Consider the following 23794-nt stretch of genomic DNA (forward strand, 5'->3'; position numbering starts at 1 on the left):
AAGACCATGTATTTATAATGAATACGCGTAGAGCTATGTTAACAAAATGGACATTAAAAGAAACAGCCAAATAATCTAGGGTCAACTTTGTCTGTAAAATGGTAAAATGTGAATCAAGAGGATAGGGGTTTAGAAAACGTTTTTTCGTGCATTATTCAGTAGTAAAATACCAGTTTTTGTGAAAAAGTTGTAAACAGTTTTCTAGTTTCTAGATAAAAAGTCACATCGAATACATGCAATAAACATTTTGCCATTTATTTTCATTTTAATATTGAAAAACTGTCTTGAGGGTATAATAGTTGCAGCGGTAACAAAAATCAAGTACATAGAAGGTTTTCAAAGCATATATGCAAGAAAAGGATTATAATGGGAACTGTCAGATTATCCAACAGCAGTCATCATCTTATCTTACCAACCAAGGATATTTAGTGCATAGATTACTGAGTATCAAGACGCAGTTTTAACGAACAACGTTCAAATTCTGGCCAGATTCGGATCAACACCAATTATCTGACAAGCCACGTGTTAGTCTCATAAATACGGTCGTATACCTCCCAAGAAAGTACATTGAAATTTTGTCCATTCAGAACTTTATACATTCAGTCGTTTATAAGAATTAGAAAATGTTGTTAAATTTGGTAATGTCTTGTTGTTAAATAAGATACTTATACCGATATGCCACTGTATAATGCCCTATCACATATTTTGGTGATTTAACGATTTTTACAAGATAATCACGACGGATCAGACTAGTGAAACAGCAACTGCTGACCCTCCAGGAGCATTTGAACTCCCCCACCCCTTACCTCTTTTTTGCTAGGTTCGTGGTGCTCAATCTTCCGTTTTCTTTATTGTAGTATTAAATTTTAGTTTGTCTAGTTTTTTTTTCATGTTGCAATGGTGTTTTCTTTTTTCCTCGATTTGTGGTTTGTGTGGCCTATCTTTTGACTTTGGTACATTTTCTATCTGAACGGGTTTTTATTCTAATACAAGGAATTCAATTACCTGCCTTTAAAGTGTACTGAATGCAATATCGAAAGAACCTGTTCAAGTCATGCATACATTGTGTTATGAAATATCAGTAATTGAAGTATTTGTTATCGATAAATTTATTTATTCACTAGAAATATATACATGATAGACAAATGTATAACTTCAAAGAAACAAAATTGATTTTTTGGTTCGCTACCAATTTATTATGGTAACGTAGAATCTTTAGTCATAATTTCAAAATGTCAGAGACTTTTATTGTCTACAAAGTTCACTTTTTTTCTCCTATATTGCTCTATATACCAATCAGTTTAATTATAGTTTAAAGGACTTGTGTTGCTTATCGTGATATTTAAAAATAAGGTCTTAAAAAAGGGTTCTTATAGTAATTTACTCTTTTTTTAGTCCTCCCAATAAGACAGAAAAATATTTCGAAAATTTTCCAATACCCCTAGCTCTCTTTTTGAAAGAAAAACTTAGACCAACTGCTGAGAAGTTTCATAAAATATTAAACATTTATCAATTGGTTGAAAAGTTTTTTAATCAAACACCGTAGACCCTCTCCTCGTCCCCTTCCAATCAGGTACCTGGCACCTGGAAAAATTGTAAAAGTTATCAAATTCACTATTCAAATACTGCTGGAAACAGCTACCTCGGTCTTTAATTTTCGACATCGATATGATGCAAATGCATGTAATGCATACTAACGCATGACAAACATGTTTATGCTGGATTATATGGAACTGTTAAATCAGAGGAAATCCAGTCGTTAAATTTTTGTCAGTTATTATGCTGCCAAAAACATTTTGAAAATATTGCATTGTGGAAAGAAGGACAACCGTAAGAATTATAATGCAAATATTTGATACTATCCTATTATCTTCTTTGCTTACTTTATTACAAATATCCGAAACAAACAGCTAAATTATTTTCTACAAAATATGAAGTGCCTAGTTTGCTAATTAATTTCCAAGAATAGGAATTTTCCAACTATTAATTCAACAATTTCTATCTCCAAGCAATTTATTTGAAAAAAAAGTTCGCTTTTTATAAGTTCAGTAACCGTTAATATGAAAATTTCATTCCCAAAATTCTATATTTACAATTTTCGATTCATATGAAAAATGAAAAGTATGGTGATATAGCCTTATTAAATGGCACTGGTTGTGTGTATTGTCTGTTCAGACACACTCAGAGCAATTTACCTAAATTTTCTTCAGCAGGTTTTTCAATTGTGAAATTTTCATCAAATATCATTGCGTAGTCTGAAAAAAATACCAGGTATAGCGTAGAAGTTTTTGTGTTCTTGCCATATTAGATGTTTTGTTCAAGGCTTTGTCAATGTAGTTGTGTTGTTCATTTCATCTGACATCAGTGACGGATGTTCATGTCATATGATACAAATCCAATAGCTGGCCGTCAATTGACAGTAGATTCCATTATATAATTGTCAGCATTCTATTATCATCTGAAGATAATATTCAGTAAATCAGTTTTTATTGCGTCCAATATTTTGAGGCGTTTGAAAATTGTCATTCTCATACACTTTATTTTCAGCGTCTGAAATAGATAAAATATCATTCACATTCCTAAACTTTCTTTGCGAAATATTAAGTCAATTTTAAAAGAATGATTTATTCGCCATCAACATTACACAGACGAGTCTGGTCGACCTTGTTTTGTGTAAATCAACCAATATGATATACCGAAAACAAAATGTATATTTTGCTGATGGGTGATGATGCAAGAGATCTGCATCAGCGTTTGAAAATGTATAGCATTCTCTCTGCAGGTTTCGAACTCGATCAGTTGACATATCAACGGAAACATGACTTGCACTGTGACCAACTTTGCCGGAGGGAGTTGGATCTGTAGTTTTCTAATGATTACAAATTTATGAACGGACAATTGATGAAAGGTATGGCATAAATCATTTCAGTAGCCACGCACTAATTTCTGAGATAATGATACCCTCTTGGAAAAATAACCCACTAGCAGCGCTATTGAAAAGGTTCGAAATAATAAACAAAATAATAAAAATGATTTGCAAAGCATGATTTAATTCTTGTGATTAAAAAATAAATCTTCTTAAATTGCAATCCGAATAAACATTTTAAATGAATTCTTGCACTTCATAAAGTCTCTTTATTAAATTGCAGAATGACTTAAATGTCATTAATATAAAATTGTCAAATATAAACGTCTTTCTTTAACTTTTTACACAGTACGTTCAATTAATTACATTATTTTTTTAAAGGGGCATTAGCTGTTAAATTCATGTTCACCGATTTGACTCAAATTCTCATATTTGATTTATAACATACTAAAACGCATTTCCATATTTTAAAAGTTTAAAATAAACAATTCATGATCCATGGAATCGATAATATGTATCAGCATTTCGTGTGTATTTTAGTCTAGACGCCATCTAAATAACAATCGAGGTGACCTCCGAAGAATGCCAATGGTCATATAACCCGACATAAAAATAAATATAGATCTAGATAGATAGCGAACACGTGCAATTGGATTTTTCTAGGTCTGTTTGATTTCAAATTATAGGTTAAAAAATATGTTAATTATCGCTTTTACCTGTATAGGAATGAGTTTTTATTGATCGAATCAGTCAACCAAATAGCTTACCCTTGTTTCACTTTCAATGTTGACATTCTTTTTTCTTTTAATAGCTGAACACGCCTATTTTATGCGTAACGCATCTCTAGGGGTTAAATTGAAGGTCACATGTATATGGATTCTATGAGGTGGAATTATTCACTTGCAAGTGAATAATTCATTAGCGATGAGCCTTAGCTTTTTTGACAAAATTGAACAAAACCGGCTGCTTAAAGCGAATTATTATTTCACTTTTTCACTTCCATTAATGATTAAACAAAACAAAAAAATATATTCTATTTTTTTTTATATCTCGTAGCCAATGCCCGTTTAATCTTTTGCTTATGTGTATTTCTTTAGCACCTATGAGATACATATGGGTTTTAGAAATATAAAACTATATCATAGTAGACTCACCCGCATTTATTAAATCATCATAAACAGTTGGGTTGTTTTTCACACCAAGTTCCTCATAATGTTTTGTCGAGCTAAAAATGTGAAATTAAGATATGTTTACATTGAAATAAGGTATAAAAAAATTGAAAACAACACGTTTAATAATTTCATGCGTCCGAAGCGCTTTTCTGGATTTACCTTCATCAGGAACGCTCAATGCCAAACATTTGAAATCCGAGGGATGTATAAGTACCGAAACAGTTGAAGAGCTATATGACAAAAATACCTAAAACAAATAGCCAAATTATATAATCACACTATACTTGTTTAATTAATTGAATCCAACTTTTCATTTGATAGAGATTAAATATATTTCAGTTAATCGAGGAAAAGAAATTTCTGTTTTGAAATTTTAACCATAGAAAGCAACATTGATTTTTTTCATATGAACTGAATGGTATTTTGCAGAACCACGATTAATAATGAATTAAAAATAGTACCTATTAGCTGTGTTTTCTTCGCAAGCTGTAATGAATAAAATTAAAAATAAAGTACAAAAATTCACTGGAAAAACAACTAATATCGGACAAGCATTTCCCTGTTTTAAGTGCTTTATAAAACTTCGATAACATTCAATAACAATTAGATAGTATGTTATACAAGACAAGCTAAGACCAATTTCTTTCTTTTTTTTTTTTTGCCTTTGTTTTGCATCATTTTTCCTTTGCAAAATTATAATTTCAAAACTATGTAAAAACGTCCCCGTTTCATTTTGTTGCATCAGTAGGGTAAGTTTAAGTCTTACTGACTTAAGCTATATAATTAAGATGTACATGAAAATCGTCTTACCTTCGTTGTTTAAATCGTCATAAACACTAGCTTCGTCTTTTTGACCAAGTTCTTCATAATGCTTTCCAGAGCTGTAAATTAAGGCAATAGTTGTTTACCGATGTTCAAATCCCATAAATAGATTAAGAGGGGAAATAATGGGGGAAACCAGGAATAGGACACAATCGGTAAAATTACAGACCAGACGACTATTGTGCTATTTAAAGATCTAAGACTGCAAACACATGTCTCTGGTGAGATGAGACACAGACATGACGTTTCGTTCAATCGTTTCTTGGTTGTGACCGTAAAACTTATGCAGTGCCGATCTTTGTCGCTTTTACTAATAACTCATTCCTGCTAATAAAGTCCCTATAGTCTGGAGATGCATTAGCGTAACGTATCAATTGGAATATGTAAACGCAATACGACTGGGCAGAGATGATGTAATTGCTGTGAAACAAAAGTTGACAATTAGAAAGTGGAAATAACCACGTTTGACATAGAATCTAGTTTGAAGTCGTTCATCTATCTTATTATCGAGAACATGATCAAAATATGAAGCAGACCTGGTTGTTTCGATAGAATCCTTAATCTCAAATTCACTGGGATCTATGAAATGCAAGCCGTCACTAAAATGTGGTTATTGTGTGATAGGATATCATCAATATATCTGAAAGTGACATTAAAGTATTTTGCAAGACGTTTTTCTTTTTCTTTTTGTAGTTTTAAATATTTTGTATGAAAACTGCTTAATATTAGTGAAAAACCAAGTCGGTCAGTAGGGGTGTACAATTAGTACCCATTGGAATACCGACTGTCTTTTGAAATATACATCTACCAAACGAAAATAAATTTGTCGATCAACAAGTCAGGCATTTTGATGATATACTCCTCGGTTTGTTTGTTTTTGGAACCTGTGTGGTTCCTAACAAATAAATTTTTTCGTGATTTATAACAAGAAATTTGTAGCTACAGTTATTTTGTTTTGTTTTAAAAGCTGTTCAATATAACTATGTATTCTATCTTTAAATTGAACATAGGAAATATTAATGTAAAGCGCAGAAAAGTCAAAAGTTTAGATATTAATGCAAACTTTTAAAGTTTGTGATCGAAGATTTTCTAAAGGTCTTTAGATTTTTAAGACTGTTCTTCCGATTGAAACCACTGGTTGAATATAACTCGTCACAATATTTTTACTCTGGAATGGTGTTGAGTCAAATATCTTGAAGGCGCTGCTATATACCGTTCTTTGTAAGGATGACTTGTGAAGTTAATATATCCAATTACAGACGGGAGATTTTCATTGTCCTTTTTATGTTAATACCAAAAGAGAAAAGGACGGATTTGTGGTTTACTCAAATCTGTTTCGTAAATGATGTAGGGGTATTCTCTTTAGTGAATAATGTAAGGGTAAATGTAGAATTCCCAGTTTTGCTGTAAATTTCGAGTTCTTTGGTTAGAAATTCCAAATAATGTATTTAAGATATGCATAATTTCATTTTGTTGAATTATATGTTTTTCTCAAAACTGACTAAACTTTTGAAGGTAACTTTTAATATGTTTATAATTAAAAGCAAACAATGAAAGCATCTTTTTTGAAAGTGAAACATAAATCTCAAAATAAATTCTTTTTGAAATGACTGAAAAAATAGTACCATATAAAATCTTAGTACCTTTCAGATCTGTTTTCATGTGGTGCTGTAAATATACAAAATTAATATTGTAGTGTAAAACAATACTACGCAGTTATATTTTGTTGTTAAACATCATCAGTTATGACAGTTGACCATGGAGTTTTAAATGGACATATCGAATTTCTGAATGATAAAGGCGACAAAATATTTTCATTTACCCAGACAATAGTTCCATTCTCAATTTTATTGGATACATTTGAAATATGAAGGAATATTTAACATAAGTACAGTAAATTAAATGATTTGTTTGAATGATTTTCAGAAATGTCAGCGTCAAAAGTCACCTCACCTCACCTTCATTCTTCAACTCGTCATAAACATGAGGTACGTCTTTCGGTCCAAGGGCATCATACTGTTTTGTAGAACTGTAACAACAAAACATACATCAATAGACTATGGAAAAGAGAAAGTAAGATATAAAATATAAAATATGAAATATAGAATGTTATCTTTACTTTTAATTTTATAAAGTCAAACGTGTACGTAGTCAATAACTAAGATTTTTTATAATAAAAGCTATTTAGTTTACTAGCAAAAACGACCAAAAAAAAGCTGACAGTAAAGGCATGCATTTACATTTTCAAGTACCATCCTTTGATAATGAAGGAGAGAAACTGCGTGTTATTCGTAGGGATAAACAGTTCCTTTTCATCTTTAGGCACCAATTGTGTTCCTCATTATAAGTAAAAATCCGGTAATACATTACCTTCTATAATGCAATAAAGAGAAAAGGAGGGCGAGATACAGCTTTAGCAGATGAAATATATATCTGTTGTCATTTGTTAAACAGATATTTCTAAACAGTCAATAATTCATGATGGTGCCCGTTAAAGAGAGTCAAGAACCTGATGTTCAGTGGTTGTTGTTTGTTGATTCGGTTCATAGGGGGTTCTCGTTTCTCGTTTTTTTTATATAGATTAGACCGTTGGTTTTCCTGTTTGAATGGTTTTACACTAGTTATTTTTGGGACCCTTTATAGCTTGCTGTTTGGTGTGAGCCAAGGCTCTGTGTTGAAGACCTTACTTTGACCTATAATGGTTTACTTTTATAAATTGTGACTTGGATGGAGAGTTGTCTCATTGGCACTCATACCACATCTTCTTATATCTAATGACAATATTTATAATTAATCATGTCCCGTCAAATTCTATGGAATGATAAAGTTAAGGCTATTAAATTACGAAAAGCCATGTTCCTGTATCCCGTATTCACCCAACATTGAGTGCTCTTATATATATAATATTGGGTTATAATTCGAGAAATTATGGCAGAAGAAATTTATTTCAAGATATTTCGTCAAGACAAGAAAACCAATTTTATTTGCTAATTGAAAATTAAGCTAAATAAAATAATTTAAGACCGCAGAGAAAATAATTCTGTTTTAATTGTTTATTACTAAGACTTAAATAAAGAGTGAGCTATTTATACTGTAAATTTATGATGTCTCTAGTCTGGTCAAAGGGTCAGAGTGTCCTACTTAATCAAACAATAAATTGTTGAAATTAGATAACGTGTTTGCACGTGCAGAGAAATTTCACTTATGACCAGTGCATGATTGGATTACATCTTTCTTATTGGTCAATGATCTTGCGGGGTCAGCACGAGTTTACGTGTAAGTGCGTTGAGGTCACTTCCTTTTATCACCAGCATTTGATGTGTTAACTTGTGATTCTTATCAATTAATTTTGGTGTTGGTGGCGACACTGTGCATTTGCGATCAAAATGTAATTATTTACCATACTTATAAAAAATGATAGCTGATGATTAACCCGATGTAATTTTACAAGTTACTGAATCCTTAATAGCATCCTAATGTTTGAAGAACGTATATCCGCCTTGTGTATCTGTAGGAGACATGGTCCATTTAAATTTAACTACAAATACATAATTTGTTGCATAACGATAATAATACCATACATGATAGAATGCAAAGTTACACACTTTTATACGATATTATTCAAGATTCCATATATTTAAACACTCTCATATGAAAGAGCAAGACAGTTTAAGTTTTAAGGCTATGCTATTATTTATTGGGTTACAAACCCATTTGCCTTACTTGTTTGGGTAAGGTGGACGATATTTCAATTGGTGCAGAGAGCTTGGTTGCTTGTACTTATGACCTCTGTGTATTTCCTTTTGCAATTATGTTTTATTTAGTGTTCATTGTTTTATGCTATGTCACGAAACTCATGCTTCTTTCGTAAATCTCGTCACGGTGGTTTGTTTGGAGCTTATGATTTTGCAAGTTAGCCTAATCGCTAAAATTGTTAGCATTTTAATTTATGCAGGTGTACCTTGTTTGTTTAATGTAAACGGTATAAAAAGGATATGTCTCTTACCTATATCGCAACCCAATGCTTATTTATTACGAACCAATTTACCTGTCTTGGCCTGTTTGGGTAATGTGGACGATATTTTAATTTTAGAGAGCGAGGTTGCTTGTACTTATGCCCTCTGTGTATTGTTTTTGCAGAGGTCTAGTAGCTTGGTCTATGACCTCTGTGTATTTACTTTTGCAAATATGTTATTATGTAGTAGGTATTGTTTTTTGCTTCGTCATGAAACTCATGCTACTTTTGCAGAGGTCGTAGTAGCTTGGTCTATGACCTCTGTGTATTTGTTTTTGTAAATATGTTAGTATGTAGTGGGTATTGTTTTATGCTTCGTCATGAAACTCATGCTACTTTTTTTTTTTGCAGAGGTCGTAGTAGCTTGGTCTATGATCTCTGTATTGTTTTATGCTTCGTCATGAAACTCATGCTACTTTTAATTATTATTTATTATTTCGTCATGGTGATTGGTTTGGAATAAATTTTTTTTGTAATCAATTGCCAGTATTTTGAGACATGTAGCTAGATTCACATGTTTGTCAGTTTATAATACATGTTTTTAATGTATTATTTTATTATAATTATGTTTACTAGTATAATTAAAATACACCTGTGACGTAAATCTTTTGTTCAAACTCTCCATTATTTTTCAGGAATGGAGAGTTATTTTCTATTGTTCGTCTTCATTCATCCGCACGTTTTGCCCTTTGGATATTCCCATGGGCACTTTCTTAAAAATTGTTCACCCATGGGAATAATTCTAGAGGACGAAACGCGATATTGAATGAAGATGAAATCTTACTAAAACGACTGATACTGAATTTTTAAAAATTGGGATCGTAGTAATACAATGAACACTAAATATATCATTATTAACAAACAGCTTTTATTAGCGAGTCGTAATTACATCTTGTAAAATGTAGTATCGTTTTCACTTAAATTCAACAATATAATCCAAAATTTGTTTTCCGATGCAAATCTTGGCTGATTTTTTGTCATGGATAGTATCCAAGTGGGTAAACACGAATATTTTCCATTGAGTCTCATTCCTCTTCTGTGCATCTACAAAATATCAAATGTGTTAACTGTGTGTGAGTCAGTGAATTATATTGTAATATTGAACACATTGACATTATTCAATAATGAAAGTAAGAGAAAATATATTTCACATAAAGATTTTATTTTAGTTTTACCGTTTAAGATATCATTTCCTTGAAATATTTTGATTTTGCACAGCCAAAATCGTTTGTTGCATTTATATATATATATAGATTAAAAACACAAAAATTACTCGGATTGTTTCTACAATAATATTGTGGTTTAATAGAATAAAAAGTCCAAGAAACTGAAATGGTCAAAATGGCGTATTCGGTATTTTATTTGATTGTTCGTTGTTATAATTTAATATAGTACTTATGAATAAAATTTGAGGGGGGTATGGATAACATTTGAATAAGGCTTGTGTTAAATATTGGGAGGGGTTTTTAATCAATTTTCAACAGAAACGCGTAACGTTAGTCGAATTCATTCGATGTTGTTATATGTCCAGTGGCAAATATAACAGTTATATCGACAGTGCAAATAAACGGCGTTGATCTTGAAATAAATGTTTAAATGGAATTAAAAGGTAGACTGTTGTCCACTTAAGTTAAATACATACAAAACGGAATCAAGAAATGTTTTTAATCATGCGGATTTTTGTTTCTAAAACTTTTTTGCTTCCCTTCTAATAATAGGGAAGAATGAAACATACTTTCAGTTTGCTTGTATTGCTATTTAGAAAAAAATGCATATAAGTTTTGTTCGTTGTAATTAGCAAAGGGAACGACAAAATGTTGTGTTGTACATGAAATACTGTTTTCTCGATTCATTTTATTTCATCGAATAAAATGGTTTGACATATAGAATCACATTTTGTTTTCGATATGAGTTTAAATCGAGCACACCGTTTTTAGTTAAATAACCTATACTAGAGTGTTACATGCCTGGAAATTCATTCTAGTGTACCATTTCACTTTTCTCAGACGATTGTACATCCAATATTTATCAAACGAAAAACACATATAATCCATTAACATAAATGCATAAATACTAGTTTTTTTTTACTCTCCCGAAATACCACTTAAAGACACAAATAAATATCCTTTTAAATCCCACTACATGAAAGACGTGCGTATCCAATGACTTTAAACATAAATCTGAATGAACTTTATTCAAGATATTTTTATAGTAATTATTCTACTGTTCACAAATACTTCATTAAGTGAGTAGTTGGTCAGCTTGATCATAAATTTTGCCTGCGGATTTTTGGGTACAACACGGGGAAAAATGAAAAGAAAACCATTACAAAATTGAATAAAATTCTTTAAAATAATATAATCTGAAGATTCGTTTTTAATATCTAAGGTGTATTTTAAGTTAGCGAAAGTCCAAATAACTGTCCATTCCTGGGAAATAATGGGCGTCGGCCCTAAGGGCCTCCGCTCCATTATTTCCCAGGAATGGACAGTTATTTGGACTTTCTTATTAACTTCATGTACATGATATAGTTTGGGTTGCGATGAACGTAATTGATAATTTTTATGCCAATACTTATGCATTGTAAGGTCGTTTGCTTTTACTTTATACTAGATTTATTATTAAAAATAACAATGGACAAGACATATTGATAATATTTTAAAGTTCATACTCTTCATTTAATACATAATATATAAAAATCATGTCTGTTTAATGGTTGATTATTGAAGAAGAAGAAACTATGATAATTAAATCATCGCATAATATTCCTTAACATGCGTTATGTTTGTGGTCCTAGAGTAAGATCAAGTTTGTTTTTTAATGAGAATTTAAGTTTTTCCTATCTTTTACATTCTAATTATGTTTATTTCATGCTTTAACTATGGACAAAGAGCGCTGAGTCTGGTATTGATCTACGAAAGAACTTTTTACCATTGAAGGAAATGTGCAATAAAGCGTGATATCAACAACTTACATATACTTTCATATATCAGCGGTATGCAATAGTTCCGATAATACAAACATACGAATGTTGATGGGTTGCTGTTTCACTGACATTATTTAATGACACATACCTAATTTCGAGATTAGAATTTTGATCCAGACGTGCGAGTCATATCAACAAGAATCCTTGACTTACCAAAGCCTACTTTGACTGTTTTATAAATTCAAATTTACAAAATACGACTTCGATCAGCATTTGGATACACAACTGGACCCTAGTTCCAATGAAAGTCCAAAGCACTAATTGCTATTATTCCACCATCTCTTTAAAGTTGGCTATGTCGTTATTTGTCTTGGACTCTCGTAACTATACAGCACTTAGTTTTAAAAGAAGGAGAAAACAAAGACTTCTGCTGCAGTTCATGGATGGAATTGTCCTATCCGTGATTCAAGGATTGAAGTCAAATGCGTTTATGGTTTTTTACAGCTAAAAAGAATTAAGTTAGTAACAGAACTTTATGCTTCAGCTGTTTCCGGTCAGTATTGCCTGACAAAACGATTATGGTCTTTATTTCATACATTTACAGCTATCTTGTTGTGGCTCAGCATTGCCTGCCAAAACGTTTTATGATCTTTATTGCATACAATTACAACTGTCTTGTTTTGGGTCAGCATTGCCTGCCAAAACGTTTTATGAACTTTATTTCATATAATTACAACTGTCCTGTTTTTGGTCAGCATTGCCTGACAAAATGTTTACTAGTATATGATCTTAAGTAAAAAAAAAAAAATGCTATGCTTCTGCTTTGGGTCAGTATTGCCTGCCAAAACGTTTATGAGAATCAGTTGCTCATGATCCCATATAGAAATAGTCAGATATAAAACGTCGTATTTAGAAAGGATCCAGGGCTTCGTAAAAATGTACTTCTATTTTGTTTGAAGATCTAAGATTAAAGATAAATTTTCGGTTAATTAATGTTCTAATTGTCCGTACTAAAATATTTAGGGGATACTATTATTATAATGTCTAGACGTCAGACGAAATATGAATTCTGAAACATATACTTAACGACGGTTATATTGTAATTTTATTGCTGTGGTCCTAACCGGAATAACCTTTAATCATTTTTATCAGTAAGAGATAATTTAAAAGTAATATCTTGGTATATGATCATATGAACTTTTAATATTTCTGCTCAATGTGGAAACGTTTTACCAAAATAAATGTTATTTTTTGGTGTACATGTATGTGAATGTCATGCTTGTAAATTTTTCAAGTTATATATAAATTGTATTCACGTCGCCAGAGTCCTCGGGTAGGGGATCCACTCTTTCAGTCTAAGAGTGGATTTGGGATCCACTCTTTCAGCTTAAGAGCGGATTTGTGTCAGATTTTTCTCCCCACCTTTGCTATTCTTTGTCATTTATTCAATTGATATGATATTTGTTGATGTAATTTCGTATTAATTATGTATTATTATTTCATATTAAATATGAACTTTTATGTCAAATGTTTTATTTGCAAAATGTATTTTTTTGCAGAGAAGATAATTCTGTTTTAATTGTTTATTACTAAGACTTAAATAAAGAGTGAGCTATTTATACTGTAAATTTATGATGTCTCTAGTCTGGTCAAAGGATCAGAGTGTCCTACTTATTCAAACAATAAATTGTTGAAATTAGATAACATGTTTGCACGTGCAGATAAATTTCACTTATGACCAGTGCATGATTGGATTACATCTTTCTTATTGGTCAATGATCTTGCGGGGTCAGCACGAGTTTACATGTAAGTGCGTTGAGGTCACTTTCTTTTGTCATCAGCATTTGACGTGTTCACTTGTGATTCTTATCAAACAATTTGTTAAAAATTCCCACCCACATACATCCCTTAATGTTATCTTTTGAAGTAGATATGTATATATGTTTATTTGTGGGGCAGATTTTTCTCCCCACCTTTGCTATTCTTTATTCAATTGATATGATATTAGTTGATGTAATTTCGTATTAATTATGTATTATTATTTCATATTAAATATGAACTTTTATGTCAAATGTTTTATTTGCAAAATGTATTTTTTGCATTTTATGATTTTGAATAACAATGAATAAATGACCTTTTTTCGTCAGTTTAGTTTTTATATCATATAGCAAATCAAGCTCGGACTCTGGCCTGTGTATACATAGTATGTTTATGGTATCTAGCTGTCTGTCTTAAATAGCAAATATCTAATTAAATTTGGAATACTTGTTTCATGTATTAGATGACCTACAGATATAAATCTGGGATATGTTTGAACAGGAAGAACATAAATCGTTTAATGTTTAGGATGGAGGCTCTATGTATTGGTCGCTGACTGAACAAGATTAAAAGAAAAAAATGTTCATATTTCTTTTAATGGTCTAGTCCAAAACTTAACTTTTTATTTAATTTATGTTAAATATTAAAGAATGACATTTTCCTTTTTGTTAATGATAACTTTTGATATGATCAATTCTATAAATGTAATTGTAAAATTACCTTTACTAGTTAAATCGTCATACACTTTAGGGGCGTCTTTCAGACCAAGTTCTTCATAATTTCTTAAAGGGCTGTAAAAAAATATATATACACATGCAGTTTCAATATATGCTTCTGTGTTAACTGAATTTCATGATAATGAGAAAATTGAATATAAATGAAGTACATTTACTAAGGTTAACTGCAGATTTCAAGCATAATCCTTATATACAGAATAGGGAGAAAGATATTTTTCCTGATCAAATATTTTATTCTCTGAATCCGTTACATTTGTCTGTTGACTTTAATTAGAAATATTTTGCTGATTTTGTTCCTCCTCGCTTAGAATTTTATCTTCACATAGAAACCCATATGATATTTAACCGTTTGATATCTTAGTATTTTCATGCCAAATTCAAGATGCATTGACCGTAAAAAATCAATGAAGGAAAAAAAAAACGGTAGTGGACAGGATCATTAGAACTCTGTCTACATTTTTCAACATGTGAATCAAAATTTTAAAAAGAAGTTAGCCATATAAAAAAATGAAAACTTATGATACAAATATACTTTACCTAAGATGCATGTTCGCCTGTGGCGCTGTAAAAATACAAAACATAATACTTCAGTACAAAAAACATCTACAAATGATACAGGTATGAGTGCTTGAATTAAAAAGGTTTGAGGTACGTACCCGGTAACTCGAGAACAAAACAAGTATTAACATCAAATTTATTTTGTTGTACAAAAGCACTTGAACAATCCAATAAACAGATTCAATTACTAATGAGAAAAACATTCATCAAGGATACGATATTTCTTGCATGGGCAAGAAATATAGGTAAAGCAGTGTTTTCAGTAGTTCAATCTCCATTTTTGATTTAACAGCAGAGAAGAACGCGCAATTCAAAGTATAGTTACTTAATATAAATTTACCATTTCAAGCACTCAAAGTGTAATATCTATTTTTATAAACTTTTAAGAAAATATTGAATCATAAACAATTTAGTTTTGAAAACGCCACTGAATATTAAAATTTGTTTCTGGAAAAAAGAATCCGACTATCGTTGCATTTTACTTGTTTTTGGATTTTTTTTATGGTGAACCAAACATATTTCTTCTGTATCAGCAGAGCAAGTTTTTGATCAGTCTTTTTCAAAAATACAAATATAAAGATGCATAAAACATGTAAACATTGATCTTACCTTTATTGCTCAAACCGTCATATGCATTTGGGACATCTTGCAGACCAAGTGTCCATAATGTTTAGTCGGGCTGTAACAACAATAAATACAACAGAAAATGCAAACTGAAACGTAAGCCACTCTCTTATTTCGTTTGAAATTTCTTAATTTTGTGGAAAAGATATCATAAAATTAAACTTAATTTTGTTAAATTAAATAGGTATTGCTAACAGCACATTAGATGTTAGAGGAAATATGTTTTGTCTTCATGGTATACAACCAACACATGGTACTACATTCACTAGCTTCCTATTCAATAGTGAGCACATTTTGACCAATTTTTCCAAATTAATATCTTCATATCTTTGCTCAAGTAAGTGGACGTAATTTTTGTTCCTGGTTTGTTCAGATTTTATTGTGTGATTTACTTTTTCTATATATGGTTTAGATAGGGAAAAGGGGGGTTTTGTGTTTACACAAAACTGATTAAATCTCACCACGTAGTGCGCCTGTACGAAGGTATACTATCTAAAACAAAAGTTGTTTGTTATTCGGTGTATTCGTTTATTGGTGGAGTCTTCTTTTTTCAATACTAGTGGGAATTCCTGTTATCCATTTTAATTATCAGGTATCTTTTTAGAATTTGACAACAGGAAAATTATTCATCAATTGATTAAAGGGGTGAAATCTAGTTAAAAGTGCCGTACCTTTGATCTTTGTTTTCATTCGATGCTGTTTAAAGACAAATGCAATATATCAGTGCAAAACCAAAATTTAATTGACAATTTTTCTACATTTAGGATGTTAAAGAGTGGTCTTCCAAAAATTTGATGAAATACAAAATACATAATAGGTTAGATAAGTCATTAATCAATTCATCATCATCATCATCATCATCATCATCATCATCATCATCATCATCATCATCATCATCATCATCATCATCGTCGTCGTCGTCGTCGTTATCATCATCATCATCATCATCATCTTCACCATCACCATTATCATTGTTGATTGCAACTTTCGTTGTGTAGATGATAAGTTTTCTTATAATATTAAATTTAAAAGATTGTTTATTCCTCTTCGACAACAACAACATGTAATTTCCGACTTTTATGAGAGTTGTAGTTCCCATAATCTTTGTATCGTACACTGTTTCGCTGTCTCGTTCGCGCATTCTCTTCTCTTTTTAGTTTTTACTTTCCCTGCGACGTAATAGAAGACAATACATACATACTTTAGTGTACAATATGAAAGTTAATTAGATGTGAGGCCTGTGACTACATGTGATTTAATGGTTAAATATTTACGGATTTGCTGCTTATGCGCTTTTGTGCATTTATTGGTAATACAATAATAACAAACACCATAGAAAATTGTTATTTTATTCATACCATTTTGTGTACCGCTGCTGTTTTGTACTTCTTCATAACCGTGTGTGTAATCATCAGAATCAGTCTTTTCAAATTTCACTGTGCTAAATATGTACAAATATTATTTTAATAGATTTTGGTGTTTCTTGTTTTTTACCACAGCTTAGTAAGACGAACGGTTCGGCAAAACTAATAAAATACAACTGATGAGCTTTAAGAAATGTGTATGTGAATCCTTTCTTCTTTTTCTTTCTTTAAGTATAGGGGGTTCAAAACGTTAAAAAATGTATCCTATTTCCTGTTGATGTCCTTGATGAGGTTTTATTTAAATTATAAAAATTTATAAATGTTTGAGAATACGTAGCTGTACGAAATTGCTAACAGAACTATTGAATTAAATAAGGCAATGCAATTTGTTTAAGCATCATAGCAATTTCATCCATTTGTCAGTATATGATATTTGCGGTTTAAAACAAAGAACGGTTTGACTTTTTGCCTACAATGTTTGATATTTTTATTGATCATTTTTTTTGTGTTGCATGTACTTACTTTTCGCATTGTTGATGCCCTGAAATAAAAAAAAACTATTTGCGTAAAAGATCGATGTAGAATCCTTATTCATAGATATTATTTTCACGATATCAGGACGAAACAAGTTATCTACTTTATTCGAGATACCGTCACTGATGAGTCTTTTATAGACGAAACGCGCGTCTTGCGTTACAAATTGAATTCCTAGTACATGTATCTATGGTGTGTTTATTTATATGACAATAACACTTTATTTATTTGGTGCGTCCGGCGTCCTTTCTGGATTAGTTAACTGGGTACACTAAAACCCAAAAATGTAATGCCAAGGATGCATAAATAATTGAGTACGTGAGACGTGAAAGAACTTAACGAGACCAGGTAAACGTTACATGAGGTAGTATGAAACTTAATTTCCTAATAAGTTCTAAATTTCATCAACGAATAATATGCCATTTATAATGTCAGTACCAAAGTAGATGATATCCTCGGAAACTAGCAGTTCATCAGCAGGTTATCAACATAGTGATAGAAAATGAAAGAAGCACTTGATAAAATCTACAAAATGATTGTTCTACCAGGTAAGATTCCAACGAAAAAAAATTCGTGCATTCTTTTCATAGATTTCCAAAAACTGGCATGATAAAAATTCAAAACCAATAAATGAAAATCCTCAGTAATTTAAAAGTAATCCACTTTTGTTATGTTAATATGAAATCCTTATCTGAAATGATTAAGGTTATACAATATTTGAGTTCGACCATTTCGAATTGACTTTAGAAAGGTTTTTTAACCTGAAATCTTAAATATCATAATTTAATTTTATTGACGTAAGTGTTTCTTTCTTACATATACATTTGTGTTTATAGATTAAAAGACAATAATGATAGCCGTATGAAAATTATTACACAAAAAAAAGAGGCGGAAGATACCAAGAGGTCATTCAAGACGTTACGCATGTCGAGAGAAACTAAGAACGAAAGACGAGTAACAGACAAACAATTTCAGAAAACACTACATAGAAAACTAAAGACTGGGCAATACGAACAACGACAAAATACTGGGCTGAATTCATGTGCTACGGAAGGATAGGCAGGTTCTGCTCTACTTGTGGAACCCATTGGTTCAGTTTTTTTTACTGCCACTGGTTGTCATATTGAAGCTTGCCGATTTAGATTTATGCAAATGTTAAAATGTGTAAGTATGTAATTGCAGCTTACGTCATTGGTAAAGGTATTTGATTTTGTATTTTGACTTCAATATATTTTAATAGAACTTTCAATTTAATGTAGATAAATAATGCAATACATATGAACAGAAATAAAGTAAAATTAATGATTTTGTTAGCACGCTATGTATTCGCTTGATGAAACATGTACTTTGTTTTATGTATAAAAGAAAGCACTGCATTTCATATTTCCTAAAAGACAACATGACTTACCTTTCCGTTTCTTAATGATTATAAAGAACAAAACCAGCATTAAAACAACAATAGATATCAGACTTCCGCAAACAGCACCAATAATTACACTTGCTGGCGAAGGTTCTGGGGATTTTAGTGGAGCTTAAAAAAATGATAAATAGGTATCAATAAATCATGACATCAATGTATACGTAATGACATTTACCCTCTGACTTCAATTAAACTTACTGTTCGCAAATAATGAACAAATACATGACAAGGTGTTGCTTTATAAAAGAATTATATTCGTTACACGATGGTATTTTAATTTTATTTCTGCAAGATGTTTAAAAATAACTTGTTCATTAGATTTCCAAAATTGCCTAATAAAAATTGCATCCATAAATTTTTGAGCACATTGTATTACAATTTGTGTCGGATGTACCCACCCAATATCTGGGGTTTTACTCAAATACATTGAAAGGGTTTGATAAATGGGCTGTATTTTGAAGTTCACAATTTACATTCTCAACTTTTACATTTTCAAAATGTAAATTATTGAAAAAATTGAACATTACAGTAAAAGTAAAATTTAATTGGTTAAGTGCAAGGTCATACTTTTAATTTTTTTGTTTGTATCCTTTGCTCTCAAATGAAGAAAAGATAGTCTTTAGACTTAACAGTACGTTGATTAGAATGGAAAAATGTAACTGTATTCTTAATTTTTGTTCAAAGCACATTTAATCTACGTTTTTAGTATAATCCAAAGCTGTTGATAACTTGACATTTACTTAAAGCATGACCCTTGCGTTTAACAGAGATGATAATATATTATGAACTTCACTTTGAATGATATGAAATATAAGTGTATACGTTTTTACGATCAAATATAAAAATTAAATTAGAAATAATCTATTTAGTCACTGTACCACATCTTCTTATTTTTATATAAATGAAACAATTAGACTGAAAGAAATGTTTAGTCTGTTTTTCCGACAAAAGGAATAACATATGGATTATTCCATTTATATTTTAGGTCAAAAATATTTATCCTCATTGATAGCATTGAACTATCTTCAATAATTTTAAATCATAACATAATGTGAATACTTATTGCTCTTAAACTTTGGTTAAAACAAATGCTATCATCACAAACATGACGACGTCGCCTAACAAATGGTACATAAAGCAACATACATGTTAAAATCAGTAAAATAGATTAAAAAGACAGAATTAAACACAAAAAACCATTATAAACAATAGTATAAAGTATCAAAAAGGCTCACAGTTACTGAAATTTCTCGATTTGCTTCAAACTATTAATAAGTGATTTTGAGCTGTATTCATAAAAGTACAAAACTCAGTGATTAGAAATCCTCATCGTATTTATAAATCTAACCAATAAGTTTATTAAGTCAAACAAATATTTGTGAGGGTCTAAACTGTGCAGCTTTATTGATACTAGTAGTATTTTCAAAAATGGGTGCGAAATAGCACTTTTAATTGATTCTAGCAGGTGAAATGGTAATTGAGCGATGAATTTCAACAATATTTGTTATAAAATTTGGTACAAGTTTTGACCCATTTCCGATTTCTATATTCCTGCATTAGAAGTACTAAACACAATGCTAATAATCTTTGGAAGCCAAAACTTCACCGCAAACATGACCATATCGATCCAACTGAACCGAATGCACATTCCATTTTAATAAGCCAGATACACATCACCATCAAGAAAAGAAAAACTAATATTTGAAAATGCAAATGTGTTCCCTTTATCATTCATTCTGGTACCACGAAAAATTCGTATATCACGGCCAAAAATTCAAAGGACAACGGTCACTATTTATCTTTGATTTAATAACAATGAGATGGATTAATGTATAAAAGAAAATATATCAAACTGATAGATATCGGTAGGTCAGGTTTGTACATACAACGGGCGTATTTTTCTTCCTAACAAATAAGCTGCCACCAATTAGATGCTTAATTTTCGTTTAAATCACAATTTGAGATATTTGCACGCATAGTAGTTTATTTCGCAGTTTTTCATAGCTTAACCGGAATTTTTTCATTGTTCCATGCCCTTTCACTTTCTAACAGAAGCAAAAACAATCTTACTTTACAGACACAAATAATGCTATCAATACTGAATTTAGATAAAAATGCAGCAAGTATTTCTTTTCTAAATAGATATGCCCTTGAAGTTATAATGATATTGGTTGAATGAAATGGCTTTCCTAAATATACCTTTTGTAGATGAATGTTTTATATTCTGGTATGAACAACTAGCCGATAATAATACGAAGAAACTATTAATCAGCTCCTTTCAAAAAATGAGACAAAACATCATTTTCCTGAACAAATGTCCATTTTTTGTCGTTCTCTCATCTTCCAAAACAATTTTTATGTGTCAGTTAATAATGTTCTTTTCATTAATTTTAATGAATGTTTTTCTAAAAGTTATTTTTACTATGAACTTTATTAATCTATATCCATATATATTTTTTGCGTAAGTTAATTATGTCTTACTTGATAGTTCCAAAACCACAGTGTGTTCAACAGATTGTCCAATACCATTTCCTAATATTAACGTATAGTTAGTGAAGTCTTCATTTATTAAATCATTAATTGTAAGAATTGATTTATAGCCATCAACTTTAACAGTCTTCCCATGGAAAACATCTTCCACTACGACCGAGGATTCCGAAAAAAGAAATTTAGTTGATGTTTGAATCTGTTTTCCATTATTGAACCAAGCATTGTAAATGTACTTAGGAACACTAAACACATGAACTACTATGTCAACAGTTTTTCCAACCTCTCCATACTGTATATTTTTTTCATCGTTGTCTGCAGTAAATACTGGTTGTGCTGAATGAGAAAGAATAGTAGGTGCAAAAAAAAAGCTCAAAGATAAACTTGAATCGATTGAGTCAATGCTTGTTAATCTTCAAAAGAGGGAAAGTCATAAAAACAGACAATATCAAACGCTATCTCGGTACAGGCATTTTGATGGGTTAAAACTAGTTTATAGTGACACTTAATGCAAAATAGTAGTGAAAAATAAAAGCAAGACATGCGTGTATATTAATTCCAGGTACAATGTGTACAGAAAAAAACAGGAAGGGTAAAAAACGGATTGACATCATTGGAATCGACAGGGTAGACATTTTCTGCATTGCATATATCACCAATCAAGAATTCGAAGACAAATCCGGTAGATACGTTCATACGTAATAATGTCAGATTGTTGTTAGTTGATATGTAGAATATATGACAGAATTAAACTATTGCTAGTGAAATTTAAAAACTAAAATGTTGTAAGATCAACCAAGTCATGCGATTCAACATCTCTTGAAACGAAATTGCTTATAGTTTTATACATAGTAAACCACTGTTAGTGATAACGTTGTTGTAAAATCTAGCACTGACATTTCTTATTGACTGAGAACGTGAACGATAATGGGCTGAGGCAAATGGTAGTTTTGTATGCTGTGTTTTGTAGACTGCTGTTTGTCTTTTCGCCAATTTTGTTGTTTTGCCAAAGCTTTGTCAGTTTGTTTTCAATTTACAAGTTTTGATATATCTTCTTTATCATCCGCCTCTCTCCTACTTTTTCAACAAGAGGAATACTGTTAAGATCGTTTGTAATTAAAAATTCTAGTATTCAGGTGTAGATGAGCGTCAATTTCAAGATAATCAAATAAAATCTTTTTCAAATGACTACAAGACCATGTATGCAAGCATTGGTGAGCAGTTAATATCATTTGTAAATATCGATCGAATATCAATAATAATTGTATTATAACTAAGCATATAATACCATAAACAGTAATTTTTGCTGCTCCTTGACGTTTTTCTGTTCCATCTGTACTTTGAATGCCGTTACTGACTGTACACACATATTCACCGTTGTCTTGATATCTCAGTGTTGTAGGAACGACAGGTAAAGTTAAAATAGTGTCACCGTCCAGTTTTCTTATAATGCGCCCATACAAAGACCTATGCTGCCATTTATAAAAAGTGTATGTTTCAGGATAACCATCAGCTGTGCAATTTATTGTTCGTGTTTGATCTTTCATTTCATAGGTGACGTTAGAAACTGAAACATCTGGCGGAACTGCAAACATAGAATTCAAGTTTTAAGAACCACTCACGTTTTTTTAAATCTTCTTTCAAAACTCAAATTATCGATGTGGGTATTTAGCGAAAAGTTGTAAGATCTATAGTAAAGTCATTCTTACAGATTTCCTGTATCCAATACTCTATTACGTTCTCAATAAAACTCTACGACGTCAATATCGCTTGTAGTTTTTTTCAGAGTCTAGTTATTTTTAAATTGTTTTACCCCATTTACGCTAATACAAACTGCAAACAACGCCACTGATGTGTCAATTAATTGTTCTGAAATTCTTAAAAGGGTACCCAACACTTTGACTTCAATTGATTTTGCTCGTTTGATTTTCATAAAATTTGGACAAAATGTTTACTCTGACCTGTTGATTAAAATATAAACATTTCAAGAAATTTGAACCACACAATTTACATGAATAATTTCATTGGATATACATATCAGTTTGACAAACACTAATTTTGATCATTGAGAAGCTTGAATCTCTTTACTAATATTATGTGATTAAGACGTTTAGCTGATATTTAAAGAGCTAACTCCCTTAAGTGTTCTGTACTCCCTAAATATAACTGTTAATATTAGTTTATTTGTTATTTGTAATATTTATGCTCATAATGTATACAAATATATGTGTTTCCGATTAAACACCTCTTTAGTAACAAGATTGCATGCGCTATAGCAAAAGTGTTATGACCACCATGCATAAACTATATATGAACGAATGTTTATGTGAGGAACACGTTATATTCTTCATCTTTGCATTTGACAAATATAACAATTTTTATAATAAAAACCTACATTATGAACCAAATTTGAATGGTCTTTAAAATATCGACATTTAAAAAAATAACCAA

General features: G+C 30.9%; 1 protein-coding gene and 1 long non-coding RNA gene across 3 annotated transcripts in view; both read right to left on the minus strand.

Moving 5' to 3' along the window:
* Positions 1-1093: 1093 nt before the first annotated feature.
* LOC127703253 (uncharacterized) overlaps positions 1094-23794 on the minus strand; it is a 59417-nt gene continuing 36716 nt past the window's right edge. Inside the window, exons 14-18 of one of the 2 annotated variants that reach the window (XM_052207766.1) lie at positions 6504-6528; positions 4849-4919; positions 4500-4524; positions 4021-4091; positions 1094-2550 (exon numbers count right to left, since the gene is read on the minus strand). In XM_052207766.1, the coding sequence (XP_052063726.1) occupies positions 2480-2550; positions 4021-4091; positions 4500-4524; positions 4849-4919; positions 6504-6528 (263 nt within the window). In that variant the 3' untranslated portion in view covers positions 1094-2479. The remainder of the gene's footprint in view (positions 2551-4020; positions 4092-4499; positions 4525-4848; positions 4920-6503; positions 6529-23794) is intronic. The other variant, XM_052207767.1, reaches the window with a different exon arrangement.
* LOC127703255 (uncharacterized) lies at positions 13931-16979 on the minus strand. The gene is made up of 5 exons (XR_007982881.1): positions 16897-16979; positions 16210-16234; positions 15524-15593; positions 14894-14918; positions 13931-14410 (listed from the first exon to the last, which is right to left on the minus strand). It is a non-coding gene; the product is annotated as an uncharacterized LOC127703255 (long non-coding RNA).

Source organism: Mytilus californianus, unplaced genomic scaffold (genome assembly GCF_021869535.1).
Source record: "Mytilus californianus isolate M0D057914Y unplaced genomic scaffold, xbMytCali1.0.p SCAF_5, whole genome shotgun sequence".
NCBI classification, from domain to species: domain Eukaryota; kingdom Metazoa; phylum Mollusca; class Bivalvia; order Mytilida; family Mytilidae; genus Mytilus; species Mytilus californianus.